The 19,528-nt window shown below is 39.5% G+C and overlaps 1 protein-coding gene across 1 annotated transcript in view; it reads right to left on the bottom strand.

Moving 5' to 3' along the window:
• Positions 1-19,528, bottom strand: part of BCKDHB (branched chain keto acid dehydrogenase E1, beta polypeptide) — a 454,972-nt gene that overhangs the window by 411,746 nt on the left and 23,698 nt on the right. Inside the window, exon 2 of the mRNA XM_006898429.1 lies at positions 5,370-5,447. Coding sequence (XP_006898491.1) covers positions 5,370-5,447 — 78 coding nt within the window. The remainder of the gene's footprint in view (positions 1-5,369; positions 5,448-19,528) is intronic.

Here is a 19,528-nt window from a genome sequence, read left to right on the forward strand (position 1 = left end):
CTGGGCAGGGAGAGAAGTGCAGCAAAGAATGAATGGAAATTCAAAATCTCTGCAAATGTTCATTAAAATTATTAAAATAAAAATTTTTTTAAAAAAGAATTGTGTCCCCCCCCCAAAAAAAAGATTGTGTGAAACAAAAAAGAAACAATTACAGAATGGTTACAATATAGTAAGCAAGACAAAGAATATTATCAGAAAATTGAAAGAAGCTTTATAATAAGTTGAAAATGAAATAGTAGATATCAAGAGATCTAAATAATTCCAAAACTGTAAACTAAATATCTTTGTTAACTTTGATAAAATAATTCAACCTCTCTATGCTTAAACTTACTTAATTTTACTAATGAGACATCTAAACGAGAATGATCACTCTTGGAAAACATTCTAAACAAATCAGATAAAATTTGAGCAACTAATTAGGAGGCAATATGCAACAAATTTAGAGTCAGTAGCTATGGATGAAGTAAAGAATTGTAGATACCAAGCATTAGTTAATTAATGAGCACACTATGTTCTGGAAACCGTATGAACTTTGATAAATGACGATAGTTATAGAAAGGCCAATTGTTCACAGGGTCGCTATAAGTCGTGCACAACTTGACAGCAATCAACAATATATTTACTTTAGCCACAATTTATACTGGAAAGTAAATTAAAAATATGAAAGTCTTCTTTTTCCTGTTTGAAATTAAACTTAAGATGATATATGTTAATAAGTATCACCTTTCAAAGATTTATAACATAACTATTTAAGAAATTACTATTAATATATTACCAAAATGAAAACAGTTGGGTATGAATTAAATTTTTCTCATGTAGCCGAAATAAGAAAACTTATGTTAATCAGACTCTGTAAATATTAAATAAGTAAGTACTATCAGATGTAACAACCAAAAAAGAAAGAAGGAAGAGGGAAATTAATGACAGAAACCTTTTCAATTCATAATGTTATTAAAGAAAACCATAATCCAAGCTCTGGTAGCAGAGCTGGTCATATGTTAGACTGCTAATCAAAACAGATTGACAGCTGAAATCTACCAGCCACTTCAAAGAGAAAGATGGGCAGTTTCTTCCTTAAAAACGTATATCTAAGTGTTTGTCCCTGTACCAGTACCACCTGGAAATCAGCCCATCTACCTATGGTCAACTGATTTTTTGACAAGGAGATGAAATCAGGTAAGTGGAAAAATGACAGCCTTTTTAACAAATGGTTAAAACTGGCAAAATTGGGAAACTATGTATAGAAAACTCAAGCAAGATCCACACCTCACTACATACACAAAAACCAACTCAAAGTGGATCAAGGACATAGAACTAAAACCAAGGACTATAAATTTCATTAGAGAAAAGGTTGGAAGAAATCTAGAAACCCAAATCCACAACATAAACAGTCTTCCAAGCATCCTGAAAAACCTACAACTAAGAGAGGATAATATAGATGAGTGGGACCTTCTAAGATTAAAATCCCTATGCTCATCTAAAAAGTTTTCCAACAGGGTGAAAAGGGAAGACACAGACAAGGAAAAAATATTTGGTAATGACATGTCTAATAAGGGACTTATATCTAGAATTTATAAAATAGTCAAGTATCACAACTAGATAAAGGTAACCCAATTGAAAAATGAGCACAGTATATGAACAGACACTTGACCAAAGAAAACCTTCAGATGACGAACACATGAAAAAATGCTCAGAATCCCTAGCTCTAAAGGAGATGCAAATCAAAACAACTATGAGCTATCATCCCACCCCAGTAAGAATAGCAAAATTTAAGGGAACAGCAGGTAACAAATACTGGTAAGGTTGTGGTGAAACTGGAACCCTTATTCACTGTTGGTTGTTGTTATGTGCTGTCAAGTCGCCTGCGACTCATAGCGACCCTATGTACAACAGCCCTAAACTTCGCTCTCTCCTGTGCCAATTGCACTGTCTCCGACACTCCCATCCCAATTATCCCAATCACTGAATCAATCCACATCATAGAGGGCCTTCCTCTTCTGCACTGTCCCTCCACCCTCCCAAGCATGATGTCCCTCTCCAAGGACCGGTCTCTCCTCACAACATGTCCAAAGTATGTTAGACGGAGCCTCAGAATCCTTGCCTCCAAGGAGCCACCCAGTTTAACCCTTTCCAGGACAAATCTGTTTGTTTTCCTAGCAGTCCATGGTATTCTCAATACTCTTCTCCAGCACCACAGCTCAAAGGCATCAATTCTCCTTCTATCCTCCTTGCTCATTGTCCAACTCTCTGATGCCATAACAGGTGATTGCGAAGACCATGGCCTGTATCAGACGCACCTTAGTCTCCAAAGAGACACCATTGCTCTTCAGCACTTTGGAGAGGTCCCTAACAGCACACTTTCCCATTGCAATGCACCTTTAAATCTCCTGGCTGCTGGTGCCAAGACTGTTGACTATGGAGCCAAGCAAACTAAAGCTGTGTACAATCTCAATCTCTTCACCATCCATCCTGATGCTGCCAATTGGTCCAGTGGTGAGAATCTTTGTCTTTGGTGGAAGCGTAAAATGGTGCAACACCTGTGGAAGGAGGTGTGGCGCTTTCTCAAAAGTTGCAAATAGAGGTACCATTTGACCCAGCAATTCCACTACTGGGAATATACCCCAAAGAGACCATAACAGCCACCCAGGCAGGTATATGCACACCCATGTTTACTGTGGTTATGTTCACAATAGCAAAGAGTAGGAAACAACCCAAGTGCCCATCAACAAATGAATGGATAGGGAAGCTCTGGTGTATTTACACAATGGAATACTATGCTGCATTGAAAAAGAAAAAAACTTGTGAAATATTATACAAAATGGGTGACCCTGGAGCACATTATACTGAGTGAAATATCTCAGTCACAAAAGGACAAATACAGCATAGTACCACTGTTGTGAAGCAAGAGTGATATCAGGGTTGGGTGGAAGGTAAGAGAGGATAAATAATGTATACTGCATTGAAACAGATGAAGAAGAGAACTGTTTAGGAGGAATATATGTTATTATTGTCATGACAAGAGTCCAGAATGAAAGCTACATAGTGGAGTGGTCAGTGGTCTGGGGTGTAGGAGTTAATGTACAACAATGAAAGGTTTGTCATTGGTTTGTGTTGGTTTGGTTTTTTTTTTTTACTTTTCAAAGAGAAAAGCAAACTGGGGGGGAGGGGTGGGCAGGGTGAAAAGTGTGCAACAATGAATGAATGAATAAATTGAAATCCAAAGTCTCTGTAAACTTTCATTAAAATAAAAAAAAAAATTATACTTCTTGAGAAATCCAATGGAGGGTCACATGAGATGAAATCAACTCAATGGCTGTGGATATGTTTTTTTTCTATTTTAGCAGTGCGAATTATCAGAATAAGGAATCATTCATACTCAAGTGTAAATCTCACTTCAGTTAAAATATAACCTGTTTTCCAGTTGACTATAAAACTATAGATTCTCGCAACAATTAATGAATGGAAACCCAAAATCTCTGTAAATGTTCATTAAAATTAATAAAATGTAATTAAAAAACAAACTATAGATTCTCAAGTGTAATTTTAAGGTAATAAAGTTCATTGAAAAAAGAAAGCTGATCTGCAGGGAGTTTTGCTGCTAATTCAAAAGTGACACCTCACGGGCAGTTCAAATAAACCATCAGCTTGAATCTGTCAACAGCTCTGTAGCAAAATGAATAATCAGTTCCCACGAGATTCTTCAGGCTTCAAAAACCTGAGGGAGGCTTGATCAGCTTTCAGTCAGTTTCAATTCAAAGCCAATGAGTTTGAGGGTTGATTTTCTTTTTATTTTAATCAAATTTTTAAACATACATTGGAAAGACAACTATTTTTCTACCAATCATTTAATAATATGAAGATTAAAGTACTTTATTCTTAAAAGTATTGAAGAAAAAAAAAGAAAGAAACTCAAGCTGAATGGAAACATCTCCCAATGTAAAAATGAAAATTTTAATTTTATGATATTGGAACAAGGTAGTATATTCAGTGTTTCTATAGATACTATTCCAGAAGCTATCAATACTCTAACAGAGCCACATATATTACATGAAAAAATAAACTTGGTAATTACATATATACATGCAGGCAGTTCCCAGATGAGGGTCCATCCTAAATCTAACTTTAAGCTGAATTTGTAGAGAAGTCAGAAGATTTTGATATGGTTTATACATACTATCAGTCAATTTTTTTTCTTAATATATACCATACAGAGTACCTTTCTCTGCATAAAAAAAGTTAAATACTTCCATGTACTCTAACAAAACATCTTTAGTGTTAGTAAAATATTATTTTTTTACTCAAAAAATTTGAATTAGTTTATTAAGAAATTATTTTGCTTACTACTTGTACTATAATTTTTTCAGCATTATTTTGATAAGTATCACAAAGAAGTTCTCATTTTTCATGAGCAAACATTATACATACCTCAAGTTTTTAGTATCATAGACTTTACAAGAGTTTTGTCATAACTATAGGTTTATACATAAGTCAGAGGTTTCTAACTCACCGATCTCCTGTAAGAACTGGTTAGTAATGAGAGGAACCTTTTTTCCTCTAAATAATTTTAATGAGCATTTACAGAGATTTTGGATTTCCATTCATTCCTTGCTACGCCGCCCACACACCCCCCCACACCCCCAGTTCGCTTCTCTCTTTCAAAAGAAACACTCCTTCCCTGGTACACAATCCCCCCAGACCCCTCCCACCGACCCAAGTACATTCCACTATTCAGCCTTAATTGTGGACACTTGTGATAACCATAATACCCTATCATACATCGCTTTTAAATTATTCACTCCCTCATCTCTTTCAGTGCAGTACACACAATTTATCCAGTTTTTCTCAGTCTTACCACAACCCTGATATCAATCCCTTAACCTTTTAAAATTTCAGGTAGATACAACGCTAAACATTGAGCTTGAAACATTATTGCAAAAAAACCTTCACTGCATTTGAACACATTACCATAAATCTGATGCTAGTCAGTGAATTCCAATCCACAAAAATGCTGTATTAGTATTCTTCAGGGCTTCTACAGCAAGTGTTAGGTTAGTAGGTCAGCAAGCCTTTCCTCTGAGACATGACTGAGTGAACTAGAACCTACAACCTTTCTACTAGAAGACAGGTTTATTAATAATTTGTATTACCCATGTTCTTGTTATGTGCTGTCAAGTCAGAACCAACTCACAGCTGACCCTCCAGTGGGTTTTCAGAGGCTGTAAATTATATGAGAGTAGACAGGCATCTTTCTCCCTCAGAGCAGCTGGTGGACTCAAACTGTCTGCTTTTGGATTAGCAGCACAACTCCTTACTCACTAGCCCACTAGTCCTTCCAGTGCCACCTATGGTGAAACACAAATGACACTTACCTGCAGTAGGATCTTTCGCCAACGAATTATCCAAGGCACTTGTTATTGATTGGAAAAGGTTCATTTTCTGAGTTTGCCCTGCGGATATTAAAAAAGAAAAAAAAGTATCGTTGCAAACACTGTAAAATATATAAAAATTACCAGTTTCTCAGTAATTGATTACAACTTGATCACAATCCAATTTAAAAGAAAGGTATACACTGTATTAGATTAAACTAACTTATTGACTTGTTTACAATTAACCTGTTTCTCTGACAGATACAAAAAACAATACAGACCTCAAGAAGCCTTTCGGGGTGAGCAGTATATGGTCCCTCCTTACAACATGTAAAAACTATGTTAGACAGAGTCTCAAAATCCTTGCCTCCAAGGAGGCGCCTGGTTTGACCCTTTCCGGGATGAATCTGTTTGTTTTCCTAGCAGTCCATGGTACTATCAATACTCTTCTCCAGCACCACAGCTCAAAGGAATCAATTCTCCTTCTATCCTCCTTGGTCATTGTCCAACTCTCTGATGCATTAACAAGTGATAGCAAAGATCATGGCCTGTAGCAGATGCACCTTAGTCTCCAAAGAGACACCATTGCTCTTCAGTACTTTGGAGAGGTCCCTAACAGCAGACTTTCCCATCGCAATACGTCTTTCCATTTCCTGGATACTGGTGCCAAGAGTGTTGGCTGTGGAGCCAAGCAAACTAACGCTGTGAACAATCTCAATCTCTTCACCATCCATCCTGATGCTGCCAATCGGCCCAGTGGTGAGAATCTTCGTCTTATTGACATTGAGCCTCAACCCATATTAGAGGCTGCAGTCCTTGACCCTCTGCAGCAAATGTTTTCAGTCCTTGCTCAGTTTCAGCAAACAGGGTTGTGTCATCTGCATAACGCAGACTGTTGATAGATATTCCACCAATCCTGACCCCACATTTCTCCTCATAGAGCCCAGCCTCCCAGATAATCTCTTCTGCATACAGGTTGAAAAGGTATGGAGATAGGACGCATCCCTGGCGTACACCCTTCCCAATTTTGAACCATGCAGTGTTCCTTTGCTCTGTTCTGATGACTGCCTCCTGGTCCAAGTATAGATTTCGCATTAGCACGATTAAATGTTCTGGGATTCCCATTTTTCTCAGAGTCAGCCACAGTTTGTTATGATCCACATAGTCAAACGCCTTTGCACAGTAAATGAAAAACAGATATACATTCCTCTGGTATTCCCTGCTTTCAGCTAAGATCCATCTAACATTAGCTACAATATCCCTACTACCACGACCCCTTCTAAACCCAGCCTGGACTTCCGGCAGTTCTCTGCTGATGTGCTGTTCCAGTCGTTTTTGGATAATCTTCAGTAAAATCTTGCTTGCATGTGAAATTAATGATATTGTTATACAGTTTCCACACTCTGTTGGGTCACCCTTCTTTGGGATGGGAACAAATACAGATCTCTTCCAGTCAGTTGGCCAAGTGGTTGTTCTCCAGATTTCTTGGCACAACTTGGTGAGCACATCCAGGGCAGCATCTGTTAGCTGAAATATGTCAATTGGTATACCATCTATTCCTATTCCTGGGGCCTTATTTTTTGCTATTTCCTTCAAAGCAGCTTGAACTTCTTCCTTCATCACCATAGGCTCTTGCTCATATGTTGTTTCATGAAATTCTTCCGTGTCTGCCAATTCCTTTCAATACAGTGACTCAGTATATTCTTTCCATCTTCTTTTACTACTTCCTGGATCATTTAATATTCTGACTAAAGCATCCTTTGATTATAGCAACTCGAGGTTTGAATTTGTTCTTCAGTTCCTTAGGCTTAAGAAATGCTGAGCGAGTTCAGCCCTTTTGATTTTCTGACTCCAACTCCTTGCACATGTCATTGTAATATTTTACTTTGTCATACCATGCTGTCTTTTGAAAGCTTCTATTCAACTCTTCAATATCTTGAAGTCTTACTTCTGCTTTGGCTTCTCTGTGCTCCAGTCAATTTTCAGAGTTTCTTCTGACACCCATTTTGGTCTTCTCTTCCTCTTCTGTCTTTGCAATGACCGTGTGCACTCTTCCTGGATGATACCCTTGATATCCACCCACAACTCATCTGGTCTTCGCTCATTAGTTTTCAAGGCCTCAAATCTGTTCCTGAGATGGTTCTGAAATTTAGGTAGGATAGACTCAAGGTCATATTTTGGTTCCCGTGGATTTGGTTTAATTTTCCTCAGCTTCAACTTGAACTTGCATATGACTAGTTGGTGGTCTATACCACAATCAACTCCTTGCCTACTTTTCACAGCTGATATTGAGCTTCTCCAGCGGTTCTTTCCACAGATGTAATCGATCTGATTCCTATGAATATCATCAGGTGAAATCCATGGATATAACCTCATTTATGTCTCTTAAAAAACATATTTGCAATGAATAAGTCATTGTGCAAAATTCAATCATTCTCTCTCCAGCTCCATTTCTGTCACCGAGTCCACGTTTTCCAACTACTGAATCTTCTTCTCTGTTCCCAACTTTTGCATTCCAGTCACCCATTATCAATGCATCTTGATTGCATGTTCAATCGATCTCCGACTCTAAAAGTTGGTAAAAATCTTCTATTTCCTCTTCCTTGGCTCTGGTTATTGGTGCATCTATCTGAATGATAGTGGTATTCACTGGCCTTCCTTGTATGTGTTTGGATATCATCCTGTCACTCACAATATTGTACTTTTAATATGGATCTAGAAATGACTTTCTTAACTATGAAAGCAACTCCATTTTTCCTCACCTTTTCATCTCCAGAGTAATATATCATATGATCACCTGACTCAAAACGCCCATGTCAGTCCATCTCATCTCTCCAATGCCTACTATGTCAATATTTATGTGTTCCATTTCTTCCTTAACAATATCTAATTTTCCTACATTCATGGTTCTCACATTCCATGTTCCAATCACTAGTGTCTACTTACAAGTGTTCCTCTTCCTTTGTATTTCCATACCTGAAAGCTCTACCTCAGTTGCCCTTTCTGTTATTCTACACATGTTCTCTTGTACATAGGGTTTTCGGAAGCCTATTTTTTCAGAAGTGGATGGCCAATCCTTCTTCCTAGTCTGTCTTAATCTAAATGTTCAGATTTAAAGTATCAGACACACCAGCATTTGACAGAAAAGTGAAAGATATATCGCTTATTGTGGAGTTAACCATTAATATCAGTGTTGTCCCGGCCCTTGGTACACATGTCTTTACCCACTTATTTCCCTGCTCCACCAGCTGCCAGGATACCCATCCACTTCTACCCACTCCCTTCAACATCCATCTCCCATTGTGCAGCTCTTGATCTGACAGCTTATATCTGAAGCTTCCTTGGCTTCTGTGCTGCAATAACAGAGATAGTGAGAAAGGCACAGGATGTAGCATGGTTTCACTTATGCTGTTGTTGTTGTCTGTTGTTGTTGTGATGTGCCGTCAAGTTGCCCAAGACTCATAGCAACCCTATATACAACAGCCCTAACCCCTGTTCTATCCTGCGTCAATCTCACTGTCTCCAACACACCTACCCCCATTACCACATCACTGAATCAATCAAATCGAGGGTCTTCCTTTCCTATGCTGTCTCCCCACCCTCCCAAGCATGACATTCCTCTCCATGGACTGGTCCCTCCTTGCAACATGTCCAAAATATGTCAGATGAGGCTTCAGAATCCTTGCCTCCAAGAAGCAGCCTGGTTTCACCCTCTCCATGACGAACCTGTACATTCTCTTAGCAGTCCATGGTATAGTCAAAACTCTTCTCCAAGCCTCGCGGCCACGCCCCTCCCCACGCGCGGACCGCGGAGCCGGCAGCCACTGGAGCCTAGGCGGCAGGAGGAGGCGGCGGCGCGCGGAGACGCAGCGGTGGAAGCGGAGCTCCAGTCCCGCCGCCCCCGAACCCCACCGTGGCCTTCCCTGCGCCCTGGGTCACCCTGCCCGCCGGCCCCGGCATCCTGTGGACCTACTCAGGCGCCTTCGTTTGCCTGGAGATCGTGTTTGGGGGACTTGTCTGGATTCTGGTCGCCTCGTCCAATGTTCCTCTACCACTGCTACAAGGATGGGTCATGTTTGTATCCGTGACAGCGTTTTTCTTTTCCCTCCTCTTCCTGGGCCTGTTCCTGACTGGCATGGTGACTCAGATTGATGCCAATTGGAACTTCCTGGATTTTGCTTACCACTTTATTGTGTCTGTCTTCTACTTTGGAGCCTTTTTACTGGAAGCAACAGCCACATCTCTGCACGATCTGCATTGTAATACAACTACCGCCATACAGCCACTTCTGGATGATAACAAGTACAACATAAACGTGGCAGCTACAATTTTTGCCTTTGTGACGACAGCTTGTTATGGTTGCAGTTTGGCCCTGGCTTTTTGAAGATGGCGACCGTAACACTCCTCAGAAACTGTCTCTGTCCCTCCATTTATGTACGTCATGTGTGTGATCAACTTGGATCCCATTCGTCCAGCTATGGCACCCTTCCAGAAGTATTTTTTAAATATAAAGAGAGAATCTGAGTGCAAGTGTTACTTCATTTCGTGGACGGAATCTTATTTTATGATGATGCTAAACAGAGAAATGGCCTTTCATCTCACATTTCAATTCTACCTACATCTGTGTGTTTGCTCATTTTTCAAGAAAATTACTCATCACTTCCATAAAATAAGCAATTCTTTTTCATGAAAAAGTATTACTCTTCCTGGATGGTTGATAAGTCACCTGCACCTTAATTTTAACAGATGACTAAAGTTTTCTTAGCCCTCACTTCACGTAGACTTCCACCGAATGAGTCTTTTTTTTTTTTTATAAAACATGCATAAGCTGACACCTCCTATGATAAGGGCCCGATAGTAAAGGTTTTAATCTTTGAAGGCCACTTCTCTGTCATAGTCTCTCAACTCAATCATTGCCATTATAACATGATCAGCCATGGACAGCATATCAACCAACGAGTATGCCTGTGAACCAGTCATATTTTATTCACCAAATCAAGCAGCAGCCTCGATGTGGCCGATGAGCCATAGTTTGATGACCTCTTCTGTCAAATCCTAGTTATGTGCTTTGTATTTCATTCAATCAGTCATGAAAGTTATAAAACCAATTCAGTAAGCCACATAATAATAGTTTCTTTATGCAATAATTACATTGCCTTTATGTTAGTAGTTAAATGCTTACCTTTGAATGGAGCACATAGTTTCTCAAAAGACATCAACAGGCTTGGATGAAGGAAAAAATAATGTATGACGTGAACCCTAGTTGTTCAGTTTACCCAACAGCCTAGCAACAGAACAAGACTGTCATCAGACTTCCTTTAGAAAGCCATGAGACCCCAATTCACTGGCGCTGGAATCTAGCTCCTTACGTCTGTCTTTGGACTTATTTATGCTTCAGTATACAGTTGCTTGCTCTTATGCATGAATATACAAATATCTGTGTGGATATGTGAATCTTTTTAGAATTTCCTGAAGAGTTAACTTTTTTACTTCTGATTATTTTGCATTACTTTCTAAGTTAAATTTTAATAGAGTATTAAATATAGTTTAAGGTTAGGGGTTCTTACATATTTTGATAAACAGCCTGGGACATCAATGTTGCCTTTTCATTTGCATCAGATACATAATTTTTTTTTTTTTTAAAGAACAGCATAAGCACAGACTGTGGATGAACAACACAGGAAAGTATTCTAATCCATATATACGGACCCTGGAAATCCAGTGGAGGGTCTGTTCTAACGTGTTGGCAAGTAGTTTGAGTGTTGGGATGCTGGTCATAAAAAGGTGCCAAGTAGCTTGAATAGGATTACAAGACAGCCCCAGTGACTGTACATTGCCCCAGCAAAGTTCTTGCTCCTTATCCAATGAGGTTTGTCTCAGGAAAAGAGGGTCTTTTGGTTACTATAGTCCTTCAACAATTTACTTTTTAGCTAAATTGAAAATACAACAACTATGAGTAAGTAGCATAGTTATTATGCTGGCTATTTCCCTAAAAAAGGGAAATGAAACCATTGCTTTATTTGTGGTATGGTTTTAAAGGTCAAAGATGTTTCTGTATGTGACTTGAGGAAATCAGTCTTATGACTCTGTCCTCATGCCATATCTTTTGGATAATATCCTACTTTCTTGGTATTTTTAACTCCACACCACAGACTAAACCTGTATTAGCAATAGTATATTACAAAGTCATAAATGTGCCATAAGAATATATAGTCCATTCCAGTTGGAATTATTTAAAGTTAGGCTTCTAAATTTATTTGCAAGGTTTTATTTTTGTTTTCAAGCTATAGCAGATGTATGCTTGGTGGCATAAATTAAATGGTTTTATTAAACTTCTTTGGTGGCACTTGTGTGAATGGATTACTTCTGGATCATTAAGAACCAAGCTTAAAACTCTAAATATTCAACTGTGAATATTTAGATTTGTAGGTTGATTGCATTCTAGATTTGTGAATTGAGTGACAAAGTACTTGAACAAAAAATATGGCATTTAATAATTTCTTTTATATTTTATCTATAAAAATGAGAAAGTGTTGGTCTTCAAATCTGGTTACTCTGTGCAGAAGAGAAATTTATTTTGTAAGTGTTATGACTCTAATAAAAGTATCCATTTGATTAAAAAAAAAAACTCTTCTCCAACACCACAGCTCAAAAGCATCAATTCTCCTTCTATCATCCCTCGTCATTTTCCAACTCTCTGGTGCATAGCAAGTGATTGCAAAGACCATGGCATCTATCAGGTGCACCTTAGATTCCAGACTGACATCATTGCTCTTCCATACTTTGGAAAGCAGACTTTCCCAATGCAACTCATCTTTTAATTTCCTGGCTGCTGGTGCCAAGAGTGTTGATTGTGAAGCCAAGCAAACTGAAGCTGTTAACAATCTCAGTCTCTTCACTGTTTATTATGATGCTGTCAATCAACCCAGTGGTGAAAATTTTTGCTTTCTCGATATTAAGATTCAATCCATATTGAAGGCTGCAGTCCTTGACATTCTGCAGCAAATATTTCAGTTCTTCCTCAGTTTCAGCAAGCAGGGTTGTATCATCTGCATAACACAGATTGTTGATGAGTCTTCCTCCAATCCTGTCACGTTTCTCCTCATAGAGCTCAGACTCCCAGATAATCTATTCTGTATATATACATATATATGTATGTATATGTGTATGTATACGTATATACATACATACATATATCTATCTATATCTATATCTATATCTATATCTATATCTATATCTATATCTATATCTATATATCTATATCTATATATAGGAAAGGTATAGAGTTAGGACACATCCCTAGTGTACATCCTTCCCAATTCTGAACCATGCAATGTTTCCTTGCTCTGTTCTGACGACTGCCTCCTGGTCCAACTGTAGGTTTCGCATCAGCATGATCAAGTGTTCTGGGATTCTCATTCTTCTCAGAGTCAGCCACAGTTTGTTGTGATCCACACTGTCAAATGCCTTTGCATAGTCAATGAAACACAGATAGACATTCCTCTGGTACTCCCTGCTTTCAGTCAAGATCCATTTAACATTAGCTACAATATCCCTAGTACCACAACCCCTTCTAAACCCAGCCTGCACTTCTGGCAGTTCTCTGTTAACATGCTGTTCCAGTGGGTTTTTAATAATCTTCAGCAGACTCTTGTTTGCAAGTGATATTAATGATATTGTTCAATAATTTCCACACTCTGTCAGATCATCTTTTTTTGGAATGTGAACAAATATCGATCTCTTACAGGTGGTTATTCTCCAGATTTCTTGGCACAACTTGGAGAGCACATCCAAGGCAGCATCTGATTGCCGAAATATATTAACTGGTATATAGTGAATTCCTGGGGCCTTATTTTTTGCTAATTCTTTCATCATCACAGGCTCTTGCAATAATGGGCTTACTCATAGAAGAGACTGTGAGAATAGCATAGGAGGTAGCCTGGTATGTTGTTGTTTTTTGCTGTTATATGTTGTCAAGTCATCTGCAACTCATAGCAACCCTACGAACAACAGCTCTACACCCTGTTCTGTCCTGAGCCAATCTCACCATCTCTGACACGTCTACCCCCATGACTCCAGTTACTCTGTCAGTTCATCTCCTCTAGAGTCTTCTTCTCTTGCACTGTCCCTCCACCCTTCCAAGCATGATGTCCTTCTCCCTCTCTCCTGGCAACATGCCCAAAATACGTAAGATGAAGCTTCACAATCCTTACCACCAAAGAGCAACTTGGTTTTACCCTCTACAGGACAAACCTATTTGTTCTTTTGGCGGTCCATGCATTACAACTCAAAGGCATCAATTCTTCTTCTAGTATTCTTAGTCACTGTCCTGCTCTCAGATGTGTAACAAGTAATTGTAAGACCATGGCCTGGATCAAGTACACGTTAGTCTCCTGACTGACATAGTTGCTCCTCAGTACCCAATGTAACTTATCATTTGATTTCTTGCTGATGTCAAGAGTGTTGATTATGGAACCGAGCAAGCTGAAATTGTTAACAATCTCAATGTCTTCTCCATTTATCACAGTGTTACCAATTGGGCCAGTGATGAGAATCTTTGTGTTCTTAATATTGAGCTTCAATTCATACTGAAAACTATAGTCCTTGACCTTCTACAGCAATGCCTGAGGTCCTCCTCCTCAGCAAGGTTGTATCATCTGCATACTACAGGTTGATGATGAGTCTTCCTCCAATCCTGATAGAACATTCCTGTTCATAAAGACCAGCCTCCCAAAAGATAAGTTCTGCATGGAGACAAGACACATTCCTAATGCACTCTTTTCCTTCTTTTCCTGATTTTTAACTATGCAGTGTTTCCTTGCTCTGTTCTAAAGACAGTTTCCTGGTCCAAGTATGGGTTTCTAATGAGCAAAATCAGGTGTTCCGGGATTCCCACTCTTCTCAATGTTAGCAACAAGTTGTTGTGATCCACACAGTCAAATGCCTGTACACTATTGTCTCTTGATCATAGATTGTTTAATGAAATTTTTCTGTGTCAGTCAATTCTTTTTGGTACAGGGACTCTGTACTCCTTCCATTTTCTTTTGATGCTTCCTGGGTAATTTAGTATTCTGCCTACAGCATCCATAAGTATTGCACTCAGGGCTTGAATCTGCTTTTCAGTTTCTTCAATTAAATGCCAAGTAAGTTTGGCCCTTTTGATTTTCTAACACCAGCTCTTTCACCTTAAAACTTTGCTTTGTCTTCGAGAGCTCCCCTTTTAAATCTTCTGTTCAGTTCCTTAATTTCCTGATTTCCTGAGCCAGTCTCACTGACTCCAACACATCTACACCCATACTCCCAGTTACTGTTATCAATTCATCTAATCCTGGGCCTTCCTCTCCTGTGCTGTCCCTCCACTATTCTGAGCATGATGTTCTCCACGGATCAGTCCCTCCTGGCCACAAGCCCAAACTATGTGAAATGGAGCTAAAAATTCTAGCCTCCAAGGAGAAACCTGATTTCACCCTCTCCAAGACAGACCTATATGTCTTCTTGGCAGTCCATGGTCTGTTCAAGACTCTTCTCTAGCACCACAACTCAAAGGCATCAGTTCTTCTTCTTTCATCCTTAGTTAAATCTTATTTGACAGAGGGCTAGATGTTGGAATTTAGAAACTTCCTAACTTTAAATCTTTGTTTTCAACATAGGTTCCCAGTGTCTAGTCATTCTGGGACTTTAAGTCAACTCTATTACAAAAGCACTGTATAAAGCTCAGGAATGTTTCTACCTGTGTCCTTTCTGATCCAGAGAACTAGAGTCTTGCTATATATACATATATAAATTAATTTGTTGATTGCCTTTGAGTCAAGAGTCAAGCATGACTCATAGTGACCCTATGAACAAAGGTTTGAAGACCCTCTACAACTATCAACATTTATTAAACTATCAACATTTATTAAAGTTCATAGAATTTCTGGAAGCATGTTATTTTGAAGTGGATGACACTCCTGCTTCCAAATATATACCCTTCAAAAATTAGCCTCACTACTTTCCTGTCTAACCTCATGCTCTTCAGTAGGAGGTTATCTCCCAAAAGCCAATGTCTGATTCCCAGAATGTATCACTACAGATACTGTTGATGCCTTCAATCCTCTGACATGGGACACGGGTAACACGTACTTTTCCTAGAGATTCATCTTCCCAACTCTAACCTGGGTCCACAATAGGCTCTAACCTTCTGATACCTTTAAACCTTCTAATTACCACCTACACTTTCTAACTCTCTGATTTTCTGCCTTAGGCATCTATCTAATTTCTCCAATCACAGTAAAGGTACTGGCTTTAAGTCTCAGAAATACTAAATTCAATACAGTCTAGTCTATATGCATAAAATAATGGTCTGTTTCAACTCTTATTTCTGGTAGTTGTTGTCGTTGTTATGTGCTGTCGAGTTCCCTGCGACTCACAGTGACCCTATGTACAACAGCCCTAAAACCTGCTCTATCCTGTGTCAATCTCATTGCCTCTGACACACCCATCCCGAGTACCCCAGTCACTGAATCAATCCACCTCATAGAGGGTCTTCCCCTCCTGCGCCATCCCTCTACTCTACCCAGCATGATGTCCCTCTCTAAAGACCTGTCTCTCCTTCCAACATGTCCAAAGTATGTCAGACGAAGCCCCAGAATCCTTGCCTCCAAGGAGCAGCCTGGTTTAATCCTCTCTACAATGAATCTGTTTGTTTTCCTGGCAGTCCATGGTACATTCAACACTCCTCTCCAGCACCACAGCTCAAAGGCATCAATTCTCCTTCTATCCTCCCTAGTCATTGTCCAACTCTCTGATGCATAACAAGTGACTGCAAAAACCATGGCCTGTATCAGGCGCACCTTAGTCTCCAGAGAGACACTGTTGCTCTTGACTATTTTGGAGAGGTCCCTAACAGCAGACTTTCCCATTGCAATACATTTTTTTATTTCCTGGCTACTGGTGCCAAGAGTGTTGACCGTGGAGCCGAGCAAACTGAAGCTGTGAACAATCTCAATCTCTTCGCCATCTATCCTGATGCTACTGATTGGTCCAGTGGTGAGAATTTTTGTCTTCTTGACATTGAGCCTCAGTCCATATTGAAACCTGCAGTCCCTGACCCTCTGCAGTAAGTGCATGAGGTCCTCCTCTGTTTCAGCGAGCAAGGTTGCATAACTCAGACTGTTGATAGATCGTCCACCAATCCTAACGCCACGCTTCTCCTCATAGAGCCCCGCCTCTCGAATAATCTGCTCTGCATACAGGTTGAAAAGGTATGGAGATAGGACAGATCCCTGACATACACACTTCCCAATTTTGAACCATGCAGTGTTGCCCTGCTCTGCTCTGACGACTGTCTCTTCGTCCAAATATAGGTTTCGCATTAGCACGATTAAATGTTCTGGGATTCCCATTCTTCTCAGAGTCAGCCAGTTTGTTATGATCCACACAGTCAAATGCCTTTGCATAATAAATGAAACACAGATAGACATTCTTCTGGTATTCTCTGCTTTCAGCTAAGATCCATCTAACATCAGCTACAATATCCCTAGTACCACGACCCCTTCTAAACCCAGCCTGGACTTCTGGCAGTTCTCTGCTGATGTACTGTTCCAGTCTTTTTTGGATAATCTTCAGTAGAATCTTGCTTCCATGGTAGAGACAAGAATTTCTTTAAAAAAAACCAATAACACTCAGATTTTCATTGCCATCAAGTTATAAATGATTCATGAATCATACACACCACCCATCACTGGGTTTTTAAAGCTGTAAATTATATGGGAGGAGACTGTCCATTTTTCTGCTGGAAAGCCACTGGCATATTTGAACCACCAGAGACACATGGCTTTGGGTTAGCAAAGCAATTTCCTGTGGATTATACCAGACAAGATCCTTCAAAAATTTCTTTTCTACTTTTTAGCTTAAAAGACAGACAATCTCACATGACATCTTTATTATTATTGTTGTTGTTGTTATTTGTGCCGTCAACTCGTTTGCGACTCATAGCGACCCTATGTACAACAGCCCTAAACTCTGCTCTGTCCTGTGAGATCCTTCAAAAATTTCTTTTCTACTTTTTAGCTTAAAAGACAGACAATCTCACATGACATCTTTATTATTATTGTTGTTGTTGTTATTTGTGCCGTCAACTCGTTTGCGACTCATAGCGACCCTATGTACAACAGCCCTAAACCCTGCTCTATCCTGTGCCAATCGCATTGCCTCTGACACACCCATCCCTATTACCCCAGTCACTGAATCATTATTATATCATTTATTTTTATGATAGCTATGGAAAGGCATTAGGTCTTTTTTTCATAGAGTTTCTATGAGTCAACCTTGACTCAATGGCAATCAACAACACCTACACGATAACATTAAGAAATTATCCAAAAACAACAGGAATAGCACATCAATAGAGAACTGCAAGATATGCAGGCTGGGTTTAGAAGAAGCCATGGTACTAGGAATATTACAGTTAATATTAGATGGAATCTGTCTGAAAGCAGAGCATACCAGAGGAATGTCTTGCTGTGTTGCATTGACTATGCAAAGGCATTTGATTGTATAGATCACACAAAAAATTGTGGTTACTCTAAGAAGAATGGAAATCCCAAAATGATTGTGCTTATGTGAAACCTATACTTGGACCAGGAGGCAGTTGTCAAAACAGCAAGGAAACACTACAAAGTTCAAAATCAGGAAGGCTGTATGCCAGGGATGCATCCTATCTCTACACCTTTTCAATTTATCTGCAGAACAGCTTATCTGAGAAGACGGGCTATATAAGGAGGAATGTGGTATCAGGGTTGGAGATTGGAGGAAGACTCATCAACAACCTGCATTATGCAGATGATACAACCTTGCTTGCCGAAACTGAGGAGGATCTGAAGCACTTGTTGCCAAAGATCAAGGACTGCATCCTTAAATATGGATTGAAGCTCTACATCAAGAAAACAATGATTCTCACTGAGCCAACTGGCAGCATATTCGCAACATCATAATAAACAGTGAAGAGACTGAAATAGTTAACAGATTCCATTTGTTTGGCTCCACAATCAACAGTCTTGGTACCAAAAGCCAGGAAATCAAAAGATGAATTAATTACATTAGGAACATCTGTTGTCAGGGACCTCTCCAGAGTATTGAAGAGCAAAGATGTCAGTCTGGAGACTAAGGTGTGTCTGATACAGGCCATGGTTTTAGAAATTGTTTGCTATGGATCAGAGAGCTGGACAATGACTAGGGATCACAGAAAGAGAATTGATGCCTTTGAGCTTCGGTGCTGAAGAAGAGTATTGAATATACTGATAGGAGAACAAGTTTGTCCTAGAGAAATCAAGTTTGTCTTTGGTGAAATCAGGCTGCTCCTTTAAAGAAAGGATGCTGAAGCCTCATCTGACATGTTCTGGGCATGTTGCAAGGAGGGACCAATCTTTAGAGAAGGACATCATGCTTGAAAGGGTGGAGGGATAGTGCAAGAGGAATATCCTCAATGAGATGGATTGACTCAATGACCAGGGTAATGAGAGTAGGTGTGTCAGAGATGATAAGTTTGGCTCAGAATAGAGCACAGTTCAGAGGTGTTGCACATAGGGTCACTATGAGTCACAGGCAACTCGACAACACATAACAACAACAAGAAGGAAGTGTAACCAGAATAAATACATGAATCTAGATCAAAGTGCAAACAGAGCTCTCCTTGGAGGCAAGAATAGTGAAACTTTATCTCCCTTACTTAGGAATATTTTCAGAAGGAACCTGTCCTTGAAGAGAAACATTATTGTGGGAAAGGTAAAATTTAAGAGAGAAGGTACCTCCGTAAGATAGATTAATGCAGTGACTATTACAATAAGCTTGAACATGACAGAGATTGAGATAATAGTGCAGGATAAGGCTAGGTTTAGCTCTGTTGTTCACAAGGTTGCTATTTATCATAGTGAAGTTTACAGTACCTTACGACAACTTAGCCATAAGGTGAGCTCTCGTAGCCTGTTGGTGGAGAGTTGCACTGCTAACCCAGTATCTTTCTAGTGGCTCCGATTTACCAGTTACTCCACTGAAGAAAGATGGTGTATCTTCTCTAGTGTCATTTATGTTGTTGTTGTTGTTGTTATGTGCCGTCGAGTCGCCTGCGACTCATAGCGACCCTATGTACAACAGCCCTAAACTCTGCTCTGTCCTGTGCCAAT

The sequence above is a fragment of the Elephantulus edwardii genome, unplaced genomic scaffold, assembly GCF_000299155.1.
Source record: "Elephantulus edwardii isolate Elephantulus edwardi_28Jun2011 unplaced genomic scaffold, EleEdw1.0 scaffold00229, whole genome shotgun sequence".
NCBI lineage: Eukaryota > Metazoa > Chordata > Mammalia > Macroscelidea > Macroscelididae > Elephantulus > Elephantulus edwardii.